Source organism: Empidonax traillii, unplaced genomic scaffold (assembly GCF_003031625.1).
Source record: "Empidonax traillii isolate 1590-97213 ecotype Southwest subspecies unplaced genomic scaffold, ASM303162v1 scaffold117:size1203958, whole genome shotgun sequence".
NCBI classification, from domain to species: Eukaryota; Metazoa; Chordata; class Aves; order Passeriformes; family Tyrannidae; genus Empidonax; species Empidonax traillii.
In genome coordinates this window covers 321,499-346,252 of record NW_020955310.1, presented here as the reverse complement: position 1 = coordinate 346,252, position 24,754 = coordinate 321,499, and the positions used below count along the sequence as shown (strand labels likewise).

At 39.9% G+C, this 24,754-nt stretch overlaps 1 protein-coding gene across 4 annotated transcripts; it reads right to left on the bottom strand.

The window, feature by feature from the left end:
• Positions 1-904: 904 nt before the first annotated feature.
• Positions 905-24,424, bottom strand: TMOD3 (tropomodulin 3). Of its 4 annotated transcripts, XR_003571136.1 has the most exons (11): positions 18,657-18,714; positions 17,847-18,035; positions 16,349-16,505; positions 8,907-9,029; positions 8,224-8,313; positions 7,570-7,700; positions 6,551-6,658; positions 4,966-5,109; positions 4,466-4,610; positions 3,200-3,336; positions 905-2,296 (listed from the first exon to the last, which is right to left on the bottom strand). XR_003571136.1 is itself a non-coding variant. In XM_027883054.1 (10 exons), exons 2-10 carry the CDS (start codon positions 17,970-17,972, stop codon positions 2,265-2,267), a joined length of 1,056 nt encoding a protein of 351 aa, XP_027738855.1. In that variant the 5' UTR covers positions 17,973-18,035; positions 24,366-24,424; the 3' UTR covers positions 905-2,264. The 4 variants fall into 4 exon arrangements, 3 of the variants coding, with proteins under 3 accessions (XP_027738855.1, XP_027738854.1, XP_027738856.1); XM_027883054.1 differs by lacking the exons at positions 3,200-3,336; positions 18,657-18,714 and adding an exon at positions 24,366-24,424; XM_027883053.1 differs by lacking the exon at positions 3,200-3,336.
• Positions 24,425-24,754: the final 330 nt, after the last annotated feature.

Below are 24,754 nucleotides of genomic sequence, written 5' to 3'. Positions count from 1 at the left end.
CTTAAAAGCCCCTGCCTTTGATTAGGATGTAAATAATTAAACAGCTAAATTTGATTTTAAAAAATAAGGAAGGGATTTGGGCTATCATTTCCATAATCCAGCCTTTCAATTTTCTCCTTAATTTTCAAGTAGGAGATAACTGTCTAATCTTGTTAGATAATGATAAAATAAGTCATCATAGAATCACAGTACGTGAACAGATTCTGTGAATATGGCAGCCCTTCAACAAATGAAGGAAGAAATTAGAGCCTGTTTTTTGACACAAAATTACTATGGTGCCTAGCAAATAAAAAGTAAAGTACAGCTTTAGGCAACTCAGCACATGACATGCTTTGGCCATCTTTATACAGCACTGTCTGTAAAAAGACACTTAAATGTGACTTTATGCACACTGTATGGGAACTTAAATTTCAAAATCTATGAAGTTCTCGGAAATTTACAAAAGATAAAACCAAAAGAAGCCCTTTTGTTACTCATCAGATCACTCCTAGTTGTTTCAAGGTTATAGTAAGTATAATCTTTGGTTTTAACAGAATTGATTCAAAGTTGTTTTTCAGAGCATATATTTATTTGTAATTCTAACAAAAGGCTGATTTTGAAATAGGGGAAAAAAAAAGTTCTTCCACAAGTATAAACCAGTTATGTACATCCCCACTGAAGGCACTATAGTTTAATATTCTCTGCACAGTTGCAGTAAAATTTGAAGTCACCTCTGGAATAAAGTCTGTCTTTAAAGACCCAAAACAAGATTTGCAGCAAATTGTGGGCACAGTGTCAGAGACTTGCTCTGTTAAGTTTTTATGGTATATACAACCTGTTGCAAACATCTCAGTCCCCTCCATGTAAATATGTTTTCTATACATAAAAGTTCACCACATTAGGATCTTTGAATGGAAAGAGCTGTCAGTTGAATTCTCTGTTGCTATAAATATAGCCAAGCAGTCCTTTAGAACATTTTTGTGACCTCAAAGCAAACTAGTACAGGACAGTCCAAGCAGACCTACACCAAGCCTCTAGATTTTTATATTATTTCAAAGAAGTGTATTGTGATTATGTGCAGAAGTTGAAGTGATTCTTGTTGCCTTAATAATTTGTTTAAACAACTTTAAATACTTTAATAATTACTATACCATACAGATCTGACACTACATATTGATTGATTTTCGCATGTCTTAGGTAGTGTTCCAACACTGAGACATAAGTAAAATAGAAAAATCCTTTCTCAACAGTGTTACTTCAGTATTAAAAAATGATAGATTTATATGAAGTACAAATAGCTTAATACAACAGCTTGAAATAAAGGATTTTTCATTTGCTAGCAATTTAGGTCAGTGGTTTTACATTTAAGGCTGCTTTTCCTGTACAGTTATGCAGAATTTAAAATATGCATGTCCACTACTTCTAGAGAAATTGATACTTGTGAATGTAGATAAGGAATTTTAAACAAATAATATAAACTAATGCCGATGAACACATGAAATCAGTCTAAAAATATATCCAGTTCAGATACAGAGCAAGACACTTTTGAAAAAGACTTAAAGGATTTAGGTGTAATAAAAAAAATTGTCATTTTGCAAGGTTCCTCATTTTTTATTCCTTTTTTTTTGCAAGTCTTTTGTATGTGTCCCTCTAATCTCCTGGGAGAAGTCCTTAGCCAATTTATTTATGTTTGCCTTAAAGGGATGTCTTTAAACTTACTCACAGTATCAAGAACTAATAAAAAATAAAACAGTAGAATTACAAATAACATTGCTGTGAAAGATTTCTCTTCAGTGCATATGAACAAAGCTGAACAACTCTACACAATGAGTCCAGCTGTTGGGTGAAGAATCCCTTATCACTAACTCATTGTTTTCAGGAATATACACACCCCTCCACGTAAATAAGCGCCCCCGGATTTTCTAAAAAAAACCATTTCAATTGGGTCATTATCTTCCCAATGACCTTAAATGTCCCATTCTTTGACTACAGACAATTATACCACTGATTTGCAATTACATTTTAAGTAGAAAGCTCAGCCGAAGTCTTGAAATACAAAAAAGTTCTTAAAAAAAACACCCAGTCAAAAACCAAGGTAGAGAGACTGGTGCAGTTACTGTGTCTCCATGAAAAACGTGATGCATACCAGCACATTATATAGCTTTGCTTTAAAAGGAATGGGGTTTCCAGTCTTTTCCCTTCTAAGCCAAGTCAGTGTAGTCCAAGATTGCCAAAGCCCACAGTGCTGACCGTGATGACTCCGCCGAGTTTTGACAGCAGGATTGCTAATTGTCTCCTTCAACCCTTCTCTTGCGAACTGCAAAAAGAGAGAAAAAAAAGTTGTGCTGTTTTATCGTTGTAACCATTTTCTGTATTTTTACAACGTGAGCCTTTACTTTGCCACCTGAGGTTTCAACTTCAGGTAATGAACACTTGATGTGATCCATCATTTTAAGCTTATGCTTTGGCAGTGCTTATTGCCTTATTCACAAAACAGTTGCAAGGAAAGACTTGTGGGAAACATTAATCATCTTATGTCTGGTAAGCAGATTTAGCCAGTATTCTTTTTTTTCATTGCAGTTTTCTAGTGCTAAATTAGGTTTATGTGGCTTCAAAGGAAACAATACAAGAGCTTCACGGGATATCTAACACAATTTATACACACACAGAAGATATTACATTCAATAGCCTAAAACATTCCATGTATTAACAAAAACATTCAATTGTTAGAAAATGCAAGAGCAACAAAAAATTGTGAATAAAATCACTAAAAGCTCACATGCTATTTAGACTTGAGAATACACAAGACTGACTGAATGACTGGAGTTTTCCTCAATATTTATATTATTTTTGCCATTTTCTTTTCACCCTATCAAATGATGTTTTCCTTTTCTGTGCAGACACAGACATGGCTATGGGTCTTACAAATTATATAGGGCACCTCCATTTTATTTTTAAAAGTCTAGCAAGCACACCTATACACAAAGAAAGCGATTCTGTTCTCAAAGCCACTCACTGGAAAGTAAGGTGACAGAAGTTATTCACACCCACTTTCATCAAATGGCAAGAACAGAGGAAAGAATTCCCAATCTTAGACTTCTCCAATCATGCAGTTAAAAGCAACAGATACAGTTTCAGACAAAAAGCAGGCAAGTGGTACAACACAGTGTAAGCAAGAAAGAAGATGTAGATGCAGACTGTCTTTTTGGAAGGAACGTACAAAGACAGAGATGAGAGACTTGGAATATCTCAGTTTCAGTGCTGAATGCCCAGCTGGGTATTCAGAGTGACCTGTCTCTGTAGCGTCACGGCTGGAGAGGTGAAAAGGTGCAGAAACTTTTACTCACATACTCCAGACTAAGAAAGCAAAGAAAAAAAAGGCAAAATATCAATAGAAAAATAGATTCACAACACTCAAATACTAACTAGAGAACTACTGAGAAGAGAAACCTTAGAAAGTAAAGAGATACCTGAAGCATTATGACAAAAAAATAACTGGTTAGAATCTGTTTTGAGAAACAGTTACAGAGTGTCCTACTGCCTTTCTTCTCTCTCTGTGCTCTATTCTAGTTACTCCTCCTCCATATCTTTCAGAGCTGTTCTCCTCCACTTTAACCTTTACTCAGAGGGGAAGCAGATCTTTAAACCAAAGTCCAATTTCCTGTGTCATTCCCTCTAATATATTCCTGAACTACTGCTACTACTACTAAACAGCCTGGCCCATTTTCATGCTGATGAGACATATAATCTTTACCACAAAACATCTAAAGACAGAAGATCTAATTAAGTAGAGTTTTAAAATGCAATTCTATTTAAACAGATGGACCACATCATCTTGCAGTTGAGTGCTTCAAGTATTTGACATTACACAAACGATTTCCATTCATGTGCTATATTATTAACCAATTTTCTGCTGACCCATTTAGTTAGGATTCTAACAGATGAGCTCCAACAAAACTGACTGCAGCAAATAAAGATGCCACTGCTACCAGCTGGAGAGGCAGGGATGGTGATTGTGCCTGACCCGAAGAGATGATCCAGTCCCACCCTCTGCATGTGACAGGATGTTTGGTTTCATTGCCTAAGCATTCCAGATGAGACTGGGTGTACTGGCATTCAACAGGGCATGCTACGCTGTTCATTTCCAATACTGCTTTTAAAGAAGCAATGAATCTTATCTGAATAAAACTGAACACTCAAAACTATTATTTTCACTCCTTTTGCCACAACTCACATGGAATTTGAATGTTCTTGTTCTAGACTATGTTAAAAATCCTCAACTCATACACCTGAAACACCCTGCAACAAAATAGAGAACATCAAGCAGCAACAAAAGAGTAGGAGTTCAGCACAGGAGAAACCTGAAACTGATGTAACATTGTGCTATTCTGGTTTTGTCAAGGGAGAAGCAGAATAAGCAGACACCTTTGTAGCCTGTGCCATACACACACTCAGTTAATAGTCAGTCTCTACTGACAGGTCTTACCCAAATCATTATTTTTTGTGATAGCTGCAGCTGCCCTGGCTCGAGGTCCCTGTTGTGTGAAATGGTATCCAAATTTGAGGATCTTGGTGTTTTCTTCAAGCATCTTGGCAATTTCTACTTCTGCAAGTGTGCCCAGCTGCTGCCTCTGTTAAAATAAAAGGTCCACAAAGACAACAGAGCTTATGTGTGTTCACCCTCAAAGAGATCAGAATACTTTAACCAAATCAGTCAATAAACACTCAGCTTCATTATGATTAATCAAATAGGCAGAAGGTCACAAGATATGTTTGTGCACTTCAAAGCACCAGGAAGCACAGAAGTGACCTGGAATCAACTTCAGATGCATGCTGCCAAGAATCTTAAGGGCAATTATTGATGGTGTTAAGATAATTAAACATAAAATACTTTGAAAAGTTTATCACAAGCTGTCTACTAAAAATATTCAGTCAACTAGGACTGGCTGGTTTTAGCTATGATATCACCACCACCACCTCACTTACCTGATTATCAATTTTGATCTCTGTCAATGTTTCATTGTCTTTCAGTGCATCAACCAGTGCCAGGATTCCAGCTCCAGTGATGAAGTTTGATTCTATGTTTAAACTTTTTAATTTTGTGTTTACTCTCAGCATATCTGCAAGAGCCTTTGAATGTAAGAAAGTATCATTAAACTTTTGAATTTTTCTGCAGTACATCATAGGACATAGGCATCATCATTTCCATAGGAGCAACACGTTCACCAGTACATGGTGTAACTTTGCAAGCTTTCACTTGAGACTGAACTGAATCTTCAACCAGGCATTATCTACATTCCCTTTTTAAATAGTACTGAGTCAAGAAAAGGTCTGTCTTTCTCTTGTTACAAACTAAAAAGCTACACAGAATATAAATTGTCTGAAATTAGCATATTGGACCAATTCCATTTTGTAAGCCCTCGCAGCCTACAATGAGTAATGCAAGCTGCTAAGTGAAGGCCAAAGAAAGGGCGTTAGTCAGCTGAGAGAATTGGATATGGTTAATTTGTAAACAGGAGATCTGACTTTCAGAATGCTTGTGCCTACAGATTTGGTAGGAAGAGGTAAAATTCAAAGCTCCAAGCACAATACCAGCATGTAGCTAAAAGCACTTTTATGGAAATATGCCTGATCCTCCTCCTGAGAAAGGAAGAAAACAAGAATAGCTGACAGCTGAGCTTCACTGTCATAAAAATCATACCCTGTACATTTTTTTCTAGCAAGTCACAATGCAAAGAAACCCAACAAAAACCACACCCGAGAAAAGAAGCCTTTATAGATTTTTATTACATTCCGTTTCACTCCTGCTGAAAAGCAACTTTTTAACTGACCCAAAACCAAAGCTTTCAAATGTTCATTTGTTTATTTAATGGAGTCTTTCAAACTAGTTTCCTTTTTAATTTGAAATAACAAAAAATGCAAAGGATTGTTCTGTCAAAACAATTAGTTTTGTTTTCTTACCTCTTTCTTTGCAAATAAATAAGGCACTGTTTTTGATTCAACATAGAAAAAACCAAGATCTGATGATAAATTACTTTCAACTGTATCAAACTAGATATCTTGACTATTATTATGCTTTGTATACAAATGCTTTAAGCAAATCTTTGGTCACAGGGAGATCACAGAAACAAGTGTTTTACAATTTTCTTCAACTAAAACTCTAGTTCACTGAAAAATATTATGAGCTTTTTCAGTTCTCTAATGTGCTTCTTGTAAATTAATTTTGAATATACTATTGGCTACTGGAATGAACATCAGGAACTAAACAAGTAGGAAAGAAAGAAAAACAGGAAAGAGATTAGCAAAATGAAAAATCAGGGGGAAGGGACTGGAAAAAAGAATTCTCAGTCATCTCACACATGTGATGCATTGCTGCATATTAGTCTGCTAGCAATCATTTACCAACTTTAATACAACAAAGTTTGTTAAAGAAAACATACTTTACAGTGTAACAGAACGTAATCATTTTCATCCCTAATCATTTACACTGGATTAAATTCAATCCCTTATCACTGCCTTTCCATCCTAACTTCCCTTGCACCCCACTTAAACACATTATCGAGATACTCACAACAGCAACAGGATCATTGCTTCGGGTGGCTGCCAGGCTAAAATTCTTCACATGTGTGTTGGTTTCTAAGGCTTTTGCAAATTCTTTCAGCGTTGGAATTGGTATGTTCTTGAATTAAAAATAGCATTTCACTCTCTTGAGATATATAAGTTCCCCCCCCAACCCAACTTCCTCCATTATCTTATTCTCTTCACAGCAAAATGTCCTATAATATTAACTATCACTGGTCTTCAGCAGTCTCACAGTAAAGATGCAATGGATACAAGGGTCACTAATTCTATAAAGCAATAATTTTTACAGTGTGGTATCAACCAAGCTTAAAAAGAATAATTTTAGATAATTAATTAGGGTAGAAAATTTCTCAGTTTATTATATCAGGAATTTTGATCTGTTGCCTTTTTAGGCAGCTCTTTTAGCTAGCATTTATCTGTCATACAGTATTCTTAAACCAAGTATTTTATTTTCTTCCTTTAATAAGTGAAACAAGTAGCCTTGGTTGCTGACAAGGCTGTCACTGCTGTCTGCACTGTAAGTCAGCAGTGCTGTAGTTCTGTTTTCTTTCAAGCAAATATACAAAAGTTTGTCATATTTAGAACCACAACTGTTACACTCAAAAGCTGCCCTAACAGCAACAGCTCTTTTGTACAAGAATTAGAAGGATGTCAGGTACAAATATAACTTTGTTTGCAATTGCAGTAACTGAGAGCACATTGCTCCATCAAGGACAAAGGATTCAAAAAAGTAGTTCACAACAGTGAACTGCTGCCAACTTGGCAGCAACAGAAATCTGGGCTGGCAGTAAGAAGGTCTAAGGCTTTTTAAGCACACATTTGGCAAAAGAATCCAAGACGGCTTATCGGTTTAGCTCCAGGTTTCTGAGCTTATACACACTACAACATTTAGCAAAAAGGCTGCTGGACTTAAAATAAGCCTCCCATGGTCTCTTAGAGAGTTTTGCAGCTTTAAGTGTCTTCTACTGAGAAAAAGCAGTATATTTACTGCAGGCTTCAGGTAATTACCTTAATGTTATTTAGATTAACTTCAACAAGACGAGAATCATTATCTTTGATCCTCTGCAGTGTCTCCTCCACATTTGTAGGATTTGGTGGTTCATCAAAAACAGGCAACATTTTTTCACCTTTTACTATATCTGAAAAGTAAGGCATTTAAATGTAATCAAACAGGTTGCATACATTCACTGTTAATAAATGATACATATACTAAATATTTATTGTATTTAAAGATCATTTCATCAGTCTTTACATCTCTCCCCCACCCAAAAAGCACAACATCCTCTCCTGAAATATCTTCATAAAGTTCAATCCTTTTCCAAAGGTCTTTATAGCCTTTCTGCTTTTATTGCACACCAGCTTTTTTCAGAAAGCACATGGAAGTTGAATTACAAACACAAATATCAAACCTAAAAATCAACACACAGAATGCATGTTTACGCCTACTTTTGTCACCAAAAAGTGACTTAACTTCGGAAGACATTTTAGTGTGCATATATTGTAACTCCAGAACTCAACTAGCAAATGTTATTGCATACACATTTCCAGAGTAAGACTAAAGAGTCTAAAAGAATGTTGGTGCAACAGAAAATAGTAAATGCAATAGTAACTGTGTGCAGTGCAAAGAATTAACTTCTCCAGCACCTGCATACAAACACTTACTTGAGAAGCTGTCTTTGTCAATCCCATTACTGCTTCCTACTACATCACAGAACTGATTGTTTGTTATCAAGTTGGACATCCCCAGTATAGCTGTAAAAGGAAACAGAGAAACAGCAAAAAAGCATTTTTATTGTTCCTGACTAATTCAGCTCAGATGAAGGTTCCTTTAAATAACAAAAACTGATGTCTGTACATCATCCAGTTAACAGTACAAGAAGCCATTCAATACCTTAATAATTTTTAAAAGTAGAAAAAAATTAATTATAGACTTTTTAGTTGGTTTTCATATCTTTGAAAAATTTGACCTCACCAGGTTCCAGCTTCAAAGTTAAGAGTGTCATTCAGTCACAAAATGAAGCTTTAGGAACACAGGCACATAACAACACATCCTCATCCACAAGAAAAAGCAGACACCAACACAACAAAAACCAGGAAGTCTCAGGAATGGATTTAAAGGTTTTGAGTTTGAAAATCAGGTACCTTTTGCAGGCCAAAATAATTTACCTTCCTAAAAATTATCACAAATCAACAAAGTTGAAATGCTACAAGGAAGCTGGCATATAACATGATGCAGTTTCTATCACAACTACAACTTCCTGAGGTCAGATAAATACCATGTTAATTATAGATCTTTCTTGTCTAAAGATGCACTAGCCCATTCATACTTAAAAAAAAAAACTAACCTGCAAGGTCGCCTAATTCTGTGTCTGTGGCACTGGTCAAGGCTTCCTCCAGTTCTGGATCAAGAGTGAATTTTTCTTCTGCAAAAGACTGTACAGGCTTTTGCTTGGGGATAAATATTTTCCCTGGAGTAAACAAAATGAAAAGTCTGATGTTACTTTGTGTTATGTAGTTACTTATTTTTAAATTGTTCTGTACCTAAAGAATACATATTATATTTAGTAAATCCTGAGAAGAGCACCACAGACAACAAAAAGGAATGAAGTTTCTTCTGTTATTGCAAGTCACAGATGAGGAAAGAGGATAAAAAGAATAAATTTTCAGGAGTCTGTATCATGACTCCAATCTTATTTGTTTCTCACAAGGATTCAAAAGTAACATATAAGTCTCCGTTATACATTTTAAACAGTCTAGAAAAAGTGTCTAAAAAGATTGAGTATCCCTAGAGAACAGTGATCAGTATCCTCTCAAAGGAGGAGGGACCCAGGCAGAAATTTAATCTGAATGAGAGAAAATAACAAAGAATTATCAGAAATCACAGGCCTGCATATTCAGTGCAGTTTTTACAGCATACATGATAATTTCTCATGTCAGATGTGAACTCAGTTCTGAAGCAAAAAAGAGATGCCCAAATGCTTGAGAAAACCATGGTTTGTGAACAGCACAAAACAAGATAACAGACTTCTCTGGCAATGACACTGTTTCCTGAAATGATACTTAGAAAGGTCATGGAAGATTCAATGGTAAAAAAAGCAATAGCAATACCACCAACTTTTTAGTTATTACGGGAAGTAATGAGAAAAGTTATTTTAGAAGACATGCATTTTAAGTAGAGGTTTGTGTAGTTACCATAATTCCTGCATACATCTCCAGCTGAAAAGTTAGGGTAGGAAATCTGAATACAAGCAAGATATTCCAACAGTTCAGCTGTGAATGGTTTAGAATTGGCCTTTCAGAACACAGAAATCTACCACTGGGTAGGAGCCCTGGAGAGGCGAGGGGTGCTTAGGTTCTGGACAAGTAAACATGGTAAGTAAAAGCTCTGGTACTGATACATTTGATAGAAGTAATCCACAACTGCAAACCAAAGCTTAACAATTATTAAAGTTTTTCAGACTTTCCAAGTTGCCTGAGCTATCAGCAGAAAGAGTTATGGGAAAGGGGTTTCCAACTGCCTTTTTTTTATTTCCCGGGGTAGGAAGTGGTGCTGATGGTCTTCCTATGAAGTCTCAGTTCCAATTCAGGAACCCAAACCCACCCTCTTCCACATCCATAGTTATAAAATACTTCCACACAGGAATCACCCTAGTTCATCCCAATGACATGATTACATGCACCACCATCAGACCTCCTGGGCAGGAGGCAGAGCCTAAGATTTTTTCCCTCGTGCTGCTCACAAGTTGATCTTGTTACATGCTTGGGCTAAGACTAAGTTTAGCATTTTTGAACCCCTCCCAGTGCCACAAAGCTTTACAGGGATGTTTCAGTTTTATTTAGGGGAAATGAAGTGGGATTTTGGTTTCACCACTGGTGAGGAACAATGCCTGAAACCAGGTCCTGTGTCCTACAGAAGACACAGGCATCACAAAACACATCCACCTCTTCTCTCTCTCTCCAAGTTCCCATCCTAGAGTACAATAGTTGTGGTTTATTTTCTTTTTAAAGGAAGTTAATGCATTGCCTCTAGCACAGATTACAGAGAAGTACATCAGGTTTTTCTCTGACAACACAGTCTGATGATCAAGATCTGTTGCTAGCAACAAGGTATTTTTGTTCCTGGGTTGCTATCTCTTTGGAAACTTGTGTAAATGGTCATTATCCATATTTAGAAGAAGAAAATAAACCTCCTTACGTAACTGTAATGACTCCAAACAGTAGCTGAAGGCAGCTGACACGTATTACCACCCTTATCTCAGCTTTGATGGACAGTGCAAAAGAAACTGGTGATTCAGGATTAAAAGAAAACTTTCATAAAGTAAAGGCTTAAGTAGTAGATGTTGCAGGTTATTTTAATATAATTGATACAGTATGTTTCTACCATTTTATTTTACCAGCATCACCTACTGAGGAGAAAATAACTTTCAACATAAATTGTAATTTTCAGAAGAGATACAAGAATGTTTGACAAGGTTTTCATTAACTCATGAAACAGCCATTCTCTCCACAGCATCATATGAGCAGGCAGAGAGCAGAAGAGGCAAATGAATCTCAGTTAAAAGCAACTTTGCAAAAATGTATTTCATCCTAGATCAGCTTTCTGTCTGCTTCATCACCCAGTACTCACAGAAAAAGAGCTACTTTTCCTGATGTTGCCTTTAAATAATGCTTAAATTCATAGGTTAGGAATGTCTGGTTCTAAACGTTTGCTTTCTAAGAGTAAGACTAACTTTATACATATATGCCTGACTCTTAAGAAAACCTAAAGAGAGTGAGAAGTGTATTTAGCTTTTAATAAAGCAAAAATGTTAAAAGGTACTGCCCTCCAGAAATGTTCACTGCAGCCAACCCCAGTCATATGAACTGAGTCAGGAGCAGTTTTTGTTATAAAACAGGTCACACCCTTGTGTACATAATCTCTCATTCATTGGTTTAATGTCATCCTAGCCCAGAACTGAGAGGTTTACAATGCACACACAAAAGCAGGTCCTTCCCCACTCCCCACTTCCAGTAATGAACTTATTTCAAAAGGGGTAAGACCCCTGTGTCTCTGGGGACAATGATCTAACTCAAGGCCTGCTGCCAAGATAGTTTGGCAATTCCCTTCCTCTCAGTAATGCAAGCTTTAAATAAAAAAACCAGAAACCGCTACACATCTGTGCAGCCCATGAGATGTACAGCTTTCCGGGCCCTCAAGTGGAACATTTCCAAGTAGCAGGGATTTGATTACATGAAGGAACAAGACATCCTCCTTCTCAGCCAACGAGGATATTGTGAAGATTAAGCAACACAACACAAAGAAGCAAATGTTCACATCATTTTGGTAATAACTATATATTCAGGTCTTCTATGCCTTTTAAGCTAAAATGTTAGATGATGCACATCCCAGGATTAAGTCACAGGCTTTCTTTGCTACAGAATCAACTTGCAGTTCCAAGCTCCACACAATTGTATTGCTCAAAAGGCAGGAACACTGGATGTTGTTGGTTGAAGTGCTCTGGACATTTCACACACAGACTCACAGTATCTCGGGTGGGGCTCAACATGTTGCAGAAATCAGGGCTGTTCAGTGGGGCCACCACTGCATATTGCTGGTACTATTCTCACACATCCCACAGTCCTACCCCCATTCCAGCAGGCAGCGAGCAGCCACAATTTACACAGCAGAAGAAAGTCTAAAATCCTCTTTTGCTGTACTCCATTTGCGGAAATGAATCAAGTGTTACCTCAGGACAACTGAATACAAGTTTTTCTCATCAGTGGCTTCATGAAGAAAAGTAAGTAACATCTGATATATTCCTTACATCTTATGTTCCTTAAAGTCTCCTCAGTTCAGAGGAGACTTCATAATCCACACTTCATCAATCTCCAGTTCTTACTATGTGAGAGACTTAAGTTCATCAATTCACTTGTAAACACAATTTAATACTAATTTTTTTTGAATTCAACTTACAAGTGACTTCCTCAGTGTCTTACTGCAGAAACAGAACTGTTATTTGTTATCTGACTATAAACCACAGAGCAGTGAGTGAGAAAACTGTTTTACATTAAGGCTGGAGTGTCACTCTTGTATGGAGAATGTCAATCCCACAAGCTGTTCCTGCAAAGCTCCCACAGGATATTAGCTTCACTTCACAACATGTAACACACTTCTTTAAAGACCAGGGATTCAATGGCAAGCAGAGAACACAGCTTCCCAAATCCTGCTGCAACAGAAGGCAGTGGTGATCCAGAGCAACAACTGAGCAGGGTGGAAAGGAAAGAGCTCTAGCCACGGGGCTGCAGTTTGAGCCTAACAACACTTTCTGGGTGATACAGACAAATCCAAACAAAACAAACAAACAAAAAAAACCCTCAAACTTCAACAAGCCCCAAGCATTAAAGCAGAATCAGAGAATCACAGAATCAGCTACATTGGAAAAAACCTCTGAGATCATGGAGTTCTGCAAATTTACCCAGAACAAATACCCTGGCAGGAAAAGGGAAAGTTGGAAGAATAGGCTACAATTAGGAAAGTGCAAAGGCTAGAAATGCAAAGCTTAGTTTACATAATACTTTGCTAATGCCTTCCACAATACAGCACAAAGTACATTAGTAATCTTAAGATATGTTTTTATCTCAGGTGCAATAATTCAGGTTTTTTGCTGCTCCCAGAGAAGTGGGGAGTGTTGGTCAGATGAGTGGAACACACTTAAGGGCAACAGTCTCCAGCACTAAAGCCTTTACTGTTTGCATGAGAGATCCTTCTGCTTGCAGTATGCCTTGTAAAATCTTTATGACATACTTCCATGTACAGATTAAGACAAAGCTGGTTTTGTTGCAATTATTACCACACTGCTCTCATGAATCTGTTGAACAATGTTTTACTGTATGGTTCAACACTTAATTGGAACAGAATGTGAGTTAAATCGTTAAATCATGTTTAAAAACAAAGTAAGTTTTTACTGATGCCTTCAGAAACAAAATCAGGCACTGGAAAAATGTAATAGGATATAATTTAGGGATTGTTAAACTTAATATTACTTTAGCACTGTTCATCTCACTACAGCAGGACACTTTACATTATTTTAGATTTTCCACATTTCATAGCACAAAATAAAAGAGAGGTTCCAAAGACTTGGGAGAAATCACATCCTCTATCACTGAAAGAGATGCAAAAGTGTTCTAAAATAACATGCTCCCCCAAAATGAGGTACTTGAGACACCTGGAAGAGAGAATTTCCCTTTACACTGCAGTAGGAAAACAAGGTTACCAGGATCAGCAGCAAGCCAGGGTGGCTAAATTTAACTCAGGATAAGCTTCTTTGATAAATCTGCAGGTCAAATGACCATGCAGGACATCAGTTCTACTAAAATAGAATAGGGAGAGAGGATAGATTTGCCCCTCCTCACTCCATGAAATGAATAATTAGGCCAAGTTAGAGCAACAAGATCAGCCAGGCACACAAATGTTTTAGCAAATCCTGACCCAAAAAAATGGCTCCAAGAAAACAGCTGCAGTTCAAATCCATCTCTGTCCTCCCAAAACCTCTGGAACTGAAAGTTGCATTTGTCAGTTTTCTCCTGAATTAACAAGAGAATCAGGTGAGATTTTCATCTACCCCTATTCTACAATGTTTTTAGCATTTCTCCATAATACATTGTTCTAGCCAAAGAGAAAAAGTATTATCCAGCCTAGTTGTTTGTTATTTTTTTTCTTTTAGTATTAAAGAAAAAGCACATTGGGATGCAAGTTCCCTCTAGATAAAAAATATCCTACACATCTATTAAGTTTTACTTCATGCCCTTTCCAAATTCTATATCTAGATAAATATAATGATTCCTTGATTGTAAAGCTTAAGTTACATAGATTTGCCATTTTTATGCAAAATGGATACAAACGTGGCAGCAAGTCAAAGCTGAACCATAATATTTCCACGAGAGGAAAAGAAAAGATTATCCCTCACCTACTACAAAATGAGCTTGGCCTTCTTGCCTTCTGCCCATTTAACAAAGCATGAATTTCCACACTAAACATTTGTTTCCACATTTTTAGTTTTAATGAAAGTAAGCTCCATTCAATTTTTCACATTATTTTCTCTTCTTCTACGGTATTAAAATAAATGGTGGAAAAAGTTATTAAACATCAATTTTTTTTTTCCAAGAGATACAGGAAATTTTACTAACTAAACTGGTATGACTCATTGCAACATGCAGACACACTGCAGTTTAGTAATACTTTATTACAAAAAGGAAATGACATTTGATCTTTCTTAACCAAGATCTACGTTACAGCTGGTCCTTTCTGTTTTTCTACTCGATTCTCACAGATTTTATCTACCCAAACAAATACTTGTGCTGTGTGCATGTAAGCTGACTTCAGAGAACCACCTACCTGAACCATAAGGCACCATACCTGCTGCTGTGGGCACCTTCTGCACCCAATACATTGCATTATCCTTATCTCAGTTACCCTTACAGATCCTGCCAGCAAACGAGTGTCTCCTCAACACGAGTGGTGTTAAACTTCAAACTAAGGTAAACCACAGTGTATGGAGGAAGTAGGACATCATACACAGAGTGCAGCATATTGTAAAGTCATAATCTCTCTATTACTTCAAGGAAAAAGCAAAAAGACACCAGCATTGTCAAGTAAAGCTACCTGTCACAGGCAGAGGAAATGCAAATATGCCCAAGAAAATTTTCACCAAATATACACCACTATAATATAGACAAACTCAGAAGATGAATGAAGACTCAAATCTGAAATAAGCAATGATTCACACCAGAGAATTAAGTAGAATTAAAGGGTTTCAAACCCTTAAGAAAAGAGGAGCCTGTTCATCTTGGGCAGCTGGAATACAACTCAGCAAACAATTTGCTGAAGTCTCAGTGCAGCAGATCTGTCCCTGCTGCTGGGGAAGGTTCAGACAAGCCTGGATTCACAGGCACTCAAACACTGTGGTGACAACTAAAGGCCGCCTCCTGTGCATATGTACCCAGCGCAGCTCTGGGAGTTTCTGTCCTTACCAATACTGCTTTGTAAGGCACAACGGATTTGGGAACTCTTGTTTTATGGGAAAAATATGAAGTTATTCTTACAATATTTAAGATGCATATTATTTTTTAATTTTCTCTGGAAAAGGCAAATGCTCCCATCAAGTCAATGAGAATATCAGATCCAAAGCAGAAATTTCAAATAATAACATGTCCATGGTTTTTAGACCACAAACCACAGCCAGATTTCAAAACTTGTGATGTTAACTATGTAATTACTTAGTACTAACTATGCAATCTTATTAAACCCTTCAGGAAGGACACTAGAAAAACAACACGACTGCATATACCACTTGTCTGGCCTTGTCAGCCTAGAGCATCTTTGAACATTACTGAGTGTCTTCCACAACATCACTCAACTGCTGTTTTTCTAATTTAACACAGTATTACAAAGGTTGTTTAGCACAAGGCACAAGCCACGGGCACAATGACAACATTTGTTATTATTGACGCAAATCAGGGTTAGCTCTTACTTTGAGGTTCCCATCCCCATCAGAACTTGGCAACTTATGATAAAATCTTTGAGTCTTACTTCCTTCCTTTGCTACATACAAACAGCACACCAGCTCCAGAGGCACAAAATGCCTGAACAGGAAGCCTCCTGCCTCTCCACAGCAGCACTCGCTCGGGAACGCCACGAGTTAAAAAGCATTAGAGTTGCCAATGCTCCAATAAAATTTGGTTCACAGCAGTTCTGGTTGGTCCACTTCACGGATTTCATAACCACTTGCACCGGAAAGGGTGGTGTTACCTTTCTTTTCTCTTGTAAAAGGCACATAGTCCTCCCTGTCCTTGTGCTCGAGCGCCTGCTTCTCCAAGTACGCCAGGAGCCGCTCCCGGTCGAAGGGACCCGAGGCCTTTTTTGCAGTCTGGTCCTTCTGCCGGAAGCCCGCGGGCAGCAGAGCGTTCTGCCGAACAAATGGAGCAAACAGGAACAGCTTAGAAAGTCTGGGGGAACACCTGCTTAGTTTCACTTCCGTCTTCCTTCTCCCTGTCTGCAAGGTTCAAACCTGAGACATCATCCTTTTCAGGTTTTGATCCCTTGCCAACTTCCTTTTTTGGGGCAAGGGAGGACACAAAGTAACCTGTTCTTCAGACACAGAGAATGAAATGTAAAATACAGCACACTGCCCTCTGAGTAGGACTGAAGCGATTCTTTAAGTACAACAGCTCCCAGCACTTGATTTGCTAGTTACTTTTAATTTCGTTTCTAGAATGAGCACTGTTCAAATGAGTAGTAGTAAATAAAACACAGCTATTTCCAGTTTAGACATTCACTAAGAGCCTACTTCCTCTACCACTTACTTATGTGTTTCTAAGTCTTTAAGACAACTGACTCTACCATTGTTTGGCATTTAACACAGAGTATTGCTACGTTTGACCTGACTCAAGGTGGGGTATTTCTTTGTCATCATCAACTAAGGAGAAAAAAAGAGGATATTAGTAAGGAAAGAACAGAATGTATAGGAATTCACACTGTTTTAAAAGACAACCAATCCCTTTTGCCAGTTCTCCCCTGTTAAAGTGCCCCTAAAGCCAAAGGCAATTAAAATATCAATAATATCCTGCAGTGCAACAAAATAGGTGATCATAATATTCTTAACTGATCCCTGAACATCAAGATTAAACTTAATCCTGGTACTATTAAAGGAAAAACAGAGAACCACTAGGTGAAAACACAAGTCTTGGAGTCTGACATTAGCTGCAGTATCAGTAGAGGACCACTCAGCTCATTACAGCAGAAAGCTCTAATATTCCAATACCCCATGCTGACATAATCATTCAGGAGCTCGGTGATTATTTGCCTTCTCTTTACAAAGTCAGCATGAGGACAGGAATAGATACAGACTACCAGATACAGGACCAGGAATCTTCAGAAGAGGTTAGCACCCATCAAACTAACAGCAGAAGTAGTAAAAGAAAAATGGACGAAAAAGGGTTGTTTATTGGAAACAGGAAAGTTAAACAGACCTTTTTAAATAAACTTTCTTTTCAAGAACATGACAAAGAGCCACTTTTATTTATAAATAAATCCCAGAAAGCTCCTCCTGACTATCCCTTCTTCCATTCTCCTCTATTGCAGTTCCTTGCCAACAGGAAGTAAACATTATATACATGTATATATATGTAAGTAAGATCACCAGCAGACTAGGAAAAAACTCTGTCCAAAAGTATATCGTACAAAATCTTAACTTATTTTACCCTAGTTATGGAACAAATTAAAAAAATAACACTTGGCTAATGCCTACCTCAGGGTCAAGATCATCCAAAACAGTTTCCAGTTGTTTCAGTTCTTCTTCCGAAAGTTTGCCAAGAATTTCATCCTCATCGAGATCTTTGTACTTGTCCAAGTCCTTTCGAAACGGGAGCGTCATGACTTGGGCAGCAGCAAGTTGCTCAAATACTTCAAAACCCAAGTCTTAATTCTTAAACCAGATCTATGAAAAAAAAGTTTTAAAAACAAAGAACCACAGTTAAGGCAAGTATCCCAGCTACAAAGCATCTTCAACCTCCAAATACATCTCTAAAAGGAAAGCTTTTCATCCAGTAGTCATATCTGTTAGTCTACAGCTAAGGAGCACATGGAAGCTGTGTAGACTTTGCTTCTCCACTGACAAGAATTCCCTCCTGCCATGCCCTTTTCCATCAGTAACTAAGCCACATCTATTTCCAGATGAAAGTCAGTACCCAGTCTTCTCAACGAGAACTCCAAGGCCATAATTCCCACAGAGTAGGGCAGGTTGGAGGGTAGGAGGGAAGAGATACCAACTCTACCTAGTATTTATGAATCCAGTTAACACCAGGGGTTTTTATGCAGATGGTTATTTTGACTGCAGATAATTCAGCCAAAAGAAGAGTTAAGATGCTCCTCATTTATCGTTGCTGCTGGAGTTCGAGGGCAGTTAAGGAAAACTTCACTATAAACAAGCTAATTGGTTATTACTGACTCATATCCCTGCATATTACCTACAGAGGAAACAGAGGAAGTTTGCCTCTGAGTTAATTATAGAACTACCATTGGAGCAACATTCTGTTCTGTACAAGGAAAATCAAAATACCCTGATGAAACGCATAGGAAATACAGCTCCTAAGTAGCAGCACTCCAGTCAATCCAACAAAAAAAATTAATTTTTTTTTTATTTTAAAATAAAGAACAGACTATGTAACTGCTCTCTAAATATTACACTTGGAGGAAATAATCAGGGTCCTTCAAAAGATGTACAGTCTATATAGCACTTCTCATGGACAAGAAGAGTGCAGGGAACCTTTTTTCTAACACTCAGAATTTTTGAGCATTTGTCTTGGGAAAGAAACGGTTAATCACAGCAGTGTTGAAGCAGACAAGTTGTTTCCTCTCACTTTTCTGAAAGAAGTTACAGGATTCTCATTTTGTTCAGCCAAATTCCTGCTTCAAGTTGATTGAGCACACAGACAAAGAAAGGTAACTTGAATGACTCTCTGTAGGTAAGCAAGAGAGTCCATAAGGTATTTGGGGAGCAAAAGCTAAATCCATACATTCAGGCTCATCAATCTCCTTAAATCCTTTCTTGGCTCTATAGAAACACTCAACACAGACCAGACACACAGCAAATGTTATTTCTTCTGCAGTAGCCCCATTCCAGGTCAGATGCTCACACCACATACACAACTGCATTACTTCAAACCTGCACTTACAGTGTCCTTCAAAAACAGATCAATGTAGTTATTGCCTCTTAAGTAAAGCAAAAAGAAGGACTGTATATACATACACACTATACCATGGAATTCTGCTTACAGGATTCCTTCTCCTCAGCTGTTTACACCAAGAAAGGTCTCCCGGGCTGCCACAGTTACATTTTAATTCAGAGACACTAAACAGACATGAGCACATAAAGCTTCATCCACACCATTCAGTCAAGCAAGTGTACCTGTAAAGTAAATCTGGTTTTAACAATTGCCATTGCAAGAACGGTAAATTTTCAGTCCCTAAAAACATCTACACCTGAATGGAGAATATATTTACAGCTATTTTCAGCATGTCTTCTTTTAAAAAAATATTGTTGATATAAATACTAGATCTTGCTTGTAAACTACAGCTGACATTGATGGAACACAATTCCAACGCTGAACTACCACCTTAGGCAGAGTTATCTTGAATATAACAAAAACCAGGAGGAATTCCCAATTTCATGGTAAATTACATCAAAAGAACACCACCTGGCTTCCTCCAAACTAAACCAAATCATGTTGAAGGAGCCTGGACCTTTTGCAAGAGGCTGCAGAGGTAGGAGCATCTGAGTTTGGTGGCTGCAGAAAATGAAGAGAGCAGCACGCCTGTGTTTTTCTAAGTTCCAAAAGTAACTAAGGAGTGTCTCTGTGGCCGAGAGAGCCACCTCCCACAGTTTTTTCCATAGTCTAGTTGTATTTGTTTCTCCAGGTGCACAGTAGCTGATGGACAATTAACTGATGACAGCAGATGCCACACAATCTGCATGAGAACTACTCATTCCTAGAGCCTTAATGTTTTGCCCTTCCTGACAGTTCAAGCCATTACACACTATCATATGAGAAAACATTTCCTGCAGCCGATTATACAGCATTGTTTGTGACCAGGCTGCACTGTCTGAGTCCTACATCAAGACTCTGCTATTTACCACATTTCTGCATGTCCATTTGCATTCAAATATTAAAAGGCGTAGTTTTAAGAGGTAATTACAAGGAGCAGAATGGTTAGCAGGCTGCAGAATAATGCTGCCCTTACTCTGACAGAGAGCAGCACTGCGTAACCATACATTATCTTCACGTAGGCTGTATTTCCTCTCCATTAATTGCTGTAAAATGCTGCCATCCAGAATTAATTACCTTTTATTTACTGCACTGGTACGTTTCATATGGGAAAACTACTCATCCTTTGTAATACATTAATTAATGTTCAGGTCACAGCCCTTGGTCTCACTTGTTTCTATAATATGACCAAAGAAGCCATTTCAAATCCTCAACTACAGCGTTCAGGCACACACACACACACACACAAAATGAAAAATAAAGAAGCAGAACAAAAAGCCTTATGTCTCTGTAGCTGAGTCTTCACTTCATCAGGAGGAAGAGAACCACATGCGGCCTGGCAAATATAAATTTATGATTTGGACATGTTTTTTAATATCTATCAAAGGTAGTGGTTTGTTTGTTTGTTTGTTTTTAATATGAAAGCACACTTAATGTGACAAACCTTTAGAACTTTATGATGGCAGCATTGATTAGCACGTCTGTACTACACAGAGATAGCTTGGAATGACTTTCAGAAATATTCCCTACAAAAGAAATCACAGCATATAAAACACTAGCATATAACATGCTAAAAATCAGGTTTTAAAACATGGTGTTAGGAATTCTCATTGCATAAAAGGGCATAGAGGCCAGCTGAAGCCCTTATCTAATCAAATAAGCCCCTCATCTCACATTAAACACACTTGGTACTCTATCTGTTTTCCACCACTCCCTGCAGCAGTTCTGCACAAAGACATGAGGGAAAAACTACAAATTTTTAGACAGTGCAGTTACTCAGCCTGTGAATATTTGTGGCACATTATATATATTTTGTGTGTGATCTTACTGCAAAATCACAGGCAAAATTGTAACCATCAATTTTGGCTTTGCAAATACTTTGCCCTTCTTTGATGAGCAAGCTAGTTTTCTTCTAAGTATCCTTCCTAGCTTTACCATGAAAACATTACATATGTTAAAAGTCCAAAGGGCTTTTTCAGATATATAAATATAAGGGGAAGTTCTTTAGCAACTTCATAGTCACATAAACATTTAAGGAAATGGAAACGAAGCCATCACTTCCAGTCCATCCAATTTCAATTCTCTGTTTATTATGCAGAAGACAAACTGAAAAACTAAAAATGAAGAAATTCTACTGGACAGAGACAAAAATCTTATTGTTATTCCTTTACCTGAGAAATCAATGAAGGACTAAAGAAATGAGAAAACAGCAGTAACTTTACTTAAGGCCATTTTATAATTATCTGAATCATCCCCCGAAAGACTGTCAAGCAACTTCGACACACCTCTCATCTACAAGTTAAAATATTTTTGTTTTCTCCTCTCCTCTCTAAAAGTATACTTCTAAAAACCAAAAGATTCTAAAAATAGCAAGCTTCCATTTTTTCTTTAAAAAACTCCCCCTCTTATCCCCCAATTTCTATTATATTTAAGAACACAATTTCTTGGGACCCAAACAGGAGAAACTCTTTAGAAACAACTTGCCCACAGGAAACTCCAGTGTTGTTAAAGTCCACTGCAAATGGTTTCCGTGACTTGGATTTTAAAATAGAAGCAACATCACGAAAAACAAACCAAGATGGTTTTGGCCAGCACATTCACTTTAATCTCATTTGTTCCTCCCAGGCCTCCTTCCCCCCAGCCTCTGCGTGAACCCAGCCCAGAGCAGTGGGGTCCACAGGGCTGGCAGCATTCCTGCACCACTGAGGGCCCCAGACCATCCCAGCTCCTTGGAGAAGCCTAATCTGAGCATTTCCCCAGGGAACCCCAACGATGGCAACAATTTTATTTTCCAGATTATACAGAACTGTTTATAAAGAATGTGCTGCACTTGAAAGAGCTATCTTTACTTACCAAAGCTAGGAGAAAAATTAGTAAATATAACTATTACCATAGTCCCAGAAGGTTCCTAAGGATATTTTTCTAATGCCTTATGATAACTCTGCTGAACAGCTCAATGCTGCTTCTCTTAGCAGAAAGCTCTCAAAAACCCATCTGAACCTCCCAAAACTCCAGCCTGGGGTAGGGCACAGGATCCAGGTTCTCCTGCCCAGGGAACCAGCAAACAACCCCCAGCCCAAAGCCTTACGGAGCCAGCAGGTGGCAGCTCATCTTTGCCTAAGCGTTTTGTCAGGGTAAATTGTGTTTTCCAGGCAGAAAGGAATAGCTATTTTGGGCCATTTTCCTAGAAAAGCAAGCCCGAGGCTTCATTCTGTTCAAGGAGGCAATTCACTAAGTTTTACACATGGCAAACTGGGCTTCTCCAACTTCACATTTGTCCTCGAGGTGACCCGAGGAGCGGATGGGGAGAGACAGCTACTGCAGAGGAGCTAAACAGACCACAGAGATGCTTTCATGATGAAGGAAATCTGAACATATCTGTGTTTGTGCTTCCTGCCAGCTCCTCCTCTGTATCAGAGGGCACCTGGAACCAGACAAAGCCCACTTTGCTCTCCTACATGTCCTGTATAGAACGACACTGAACTAGGACACAGCTGTCTTGCGGGTAGGATGCTCCGAGTCATGGCTGAGCTGTCAAACTGGCATTGTCCCATAAAAGCTTACTCCTGTGTGCCTGTTTTTGAAAAGCAGTCACCCACTGCAGGGCTAAATGAACATGCCCACCCAGCCCAGGCAGTGGCGAGGGTGACAGGGCCAGGAGCCCTGAAGCCTGTACTTGGCGAGCTGCACAGGGCACGGAAGTGGCAGCAGTTCAGCACACCCATCTCCATGACACTTCCAGGCACGCTCATCAAACTTGCTGCAGGGCAGGTGTTATGATCCCAAATAAACACAAGGCCAGGATTAGGTAGAAATCTCAAGTACCACAGACACTGCCTGCTCCGAGAAGTTCCTCTGGCAGAAATCACCACTCCAACTGTCTATTCCCTCTCCCAGCATGCAGGGCAGCACCACTGAGTCAGGAATTATTGACCAACCAGGATGTGGGATGTTTTGGCATCATTATTTTTCAGACAATACCTGGATGTTCATTAGAGATCTACTGCCTATGGACATTAATGCACAGTACCTCCTCCTGGAGGAACTGCCTGCAGGTGTTTTAGTCAAAAAGAAACATCAGGTGCAAGCTATCTGAAAGTTTATAGAAACATTCAGATATTCCTATCCATTGCAGAAAAGGGGAGAAACTTGCAAGCCTAGAACAGGACAGCAGAAGAAATTAATTTCATCCTCACTATGTTACTCCAGGAAAACGTCTGAGTACAAGCCAGCTTCAGGTTCTCGCTTATATCATAGCCTATACACCTGACACAGACACCAAACTTCAGTCATGAGGATTGACTCAACACATTACAGCAAACTCAGAGCACACAGCAACCTCTCTAGAACACAGATTACTTTCAGTACAGCCTGCGCCTATCCACAGAGAGCCGGGCTGGCAGGCGCTGGGGACGGGCCCCCGAGAGCCCTGTGCCCGCTGCCGGGACAGGCCGAGGCCGCCGGGAGCGGCACCCCCCGCCCGGGGCCCGCGGCCGGGGCAGGGAGCGCACCCCGCCCCGGAAAGGCATCCCGCCGTCAGCGAGCGCCGGGCAACCGGGGCGAAACACATGGAGCCAACTGCGGGGGTTACGCTGACCGGCCCCACAGGCGACGTTTTCAAAGCCAGAAGTTTTCGGGTCCCACGGCAAAGTCGGGAGCCGGCTGCACAACCACCCACCCCCTCACCGGCACGCCCCCCTCCCCCCCGGCCGCTCTCAGCCCCGAGCCCACCGACCACGCAGCTGCCAAGCCCTGCCCCAGCCTGGACCTTCGAGACGCCAGCGGGGGGCCGTGTCCGCCGGGGTCCGGCCGGCCGGCGCCCACAAAGCCCCGTCTTTCCCCCTCCCGCCGCGGGCGCGGCCCCTCCCGCCGGGCTCGCACCGCGCCGCGGTAGCGGGCGGAGGGCAGCGCTCGCCCGGGCCCTCCCCGGCACCCCACGGCCGCCGGCACCGCCGGCACCCCCGGTCCCGTCCCCCCCGGTCCCCGCGGCTCTCCCCGCTCACCCGGGCGCGGCCGGACCAGCTCGCTCAGCCCGCCCCGCGCCTGCGCCCCGCGCACACCGCGATCCCCAGTCCCGGCGCAGGCGCGGGCGGGGGCGGCGCCTCAGGGAGCGGGCCCGGCCCCTCAGTCCCGGGGCTGGCCTGGAGTGGGGCAGGGACGGGAGGGACGGGCTCGGGGCAGGTTGAGCTGGGGGGTGGCGTCCCTGCCCATGAGGGGGGAGGTGGATCGAGATGGTCTGTAGGGTCTCTTCCAGCCCAAACCATTCCGTGCCCGTAGGTGCGTGCGGCAGCACCTCCCAGGCGGGCACAGCGTGAGTGCTACCAGCGGGGGCAAACTCCTGTGTGTGCCTTCGTGGCTCCGCATCCTTGCAGATCTGTCTTATTGCTGCTTC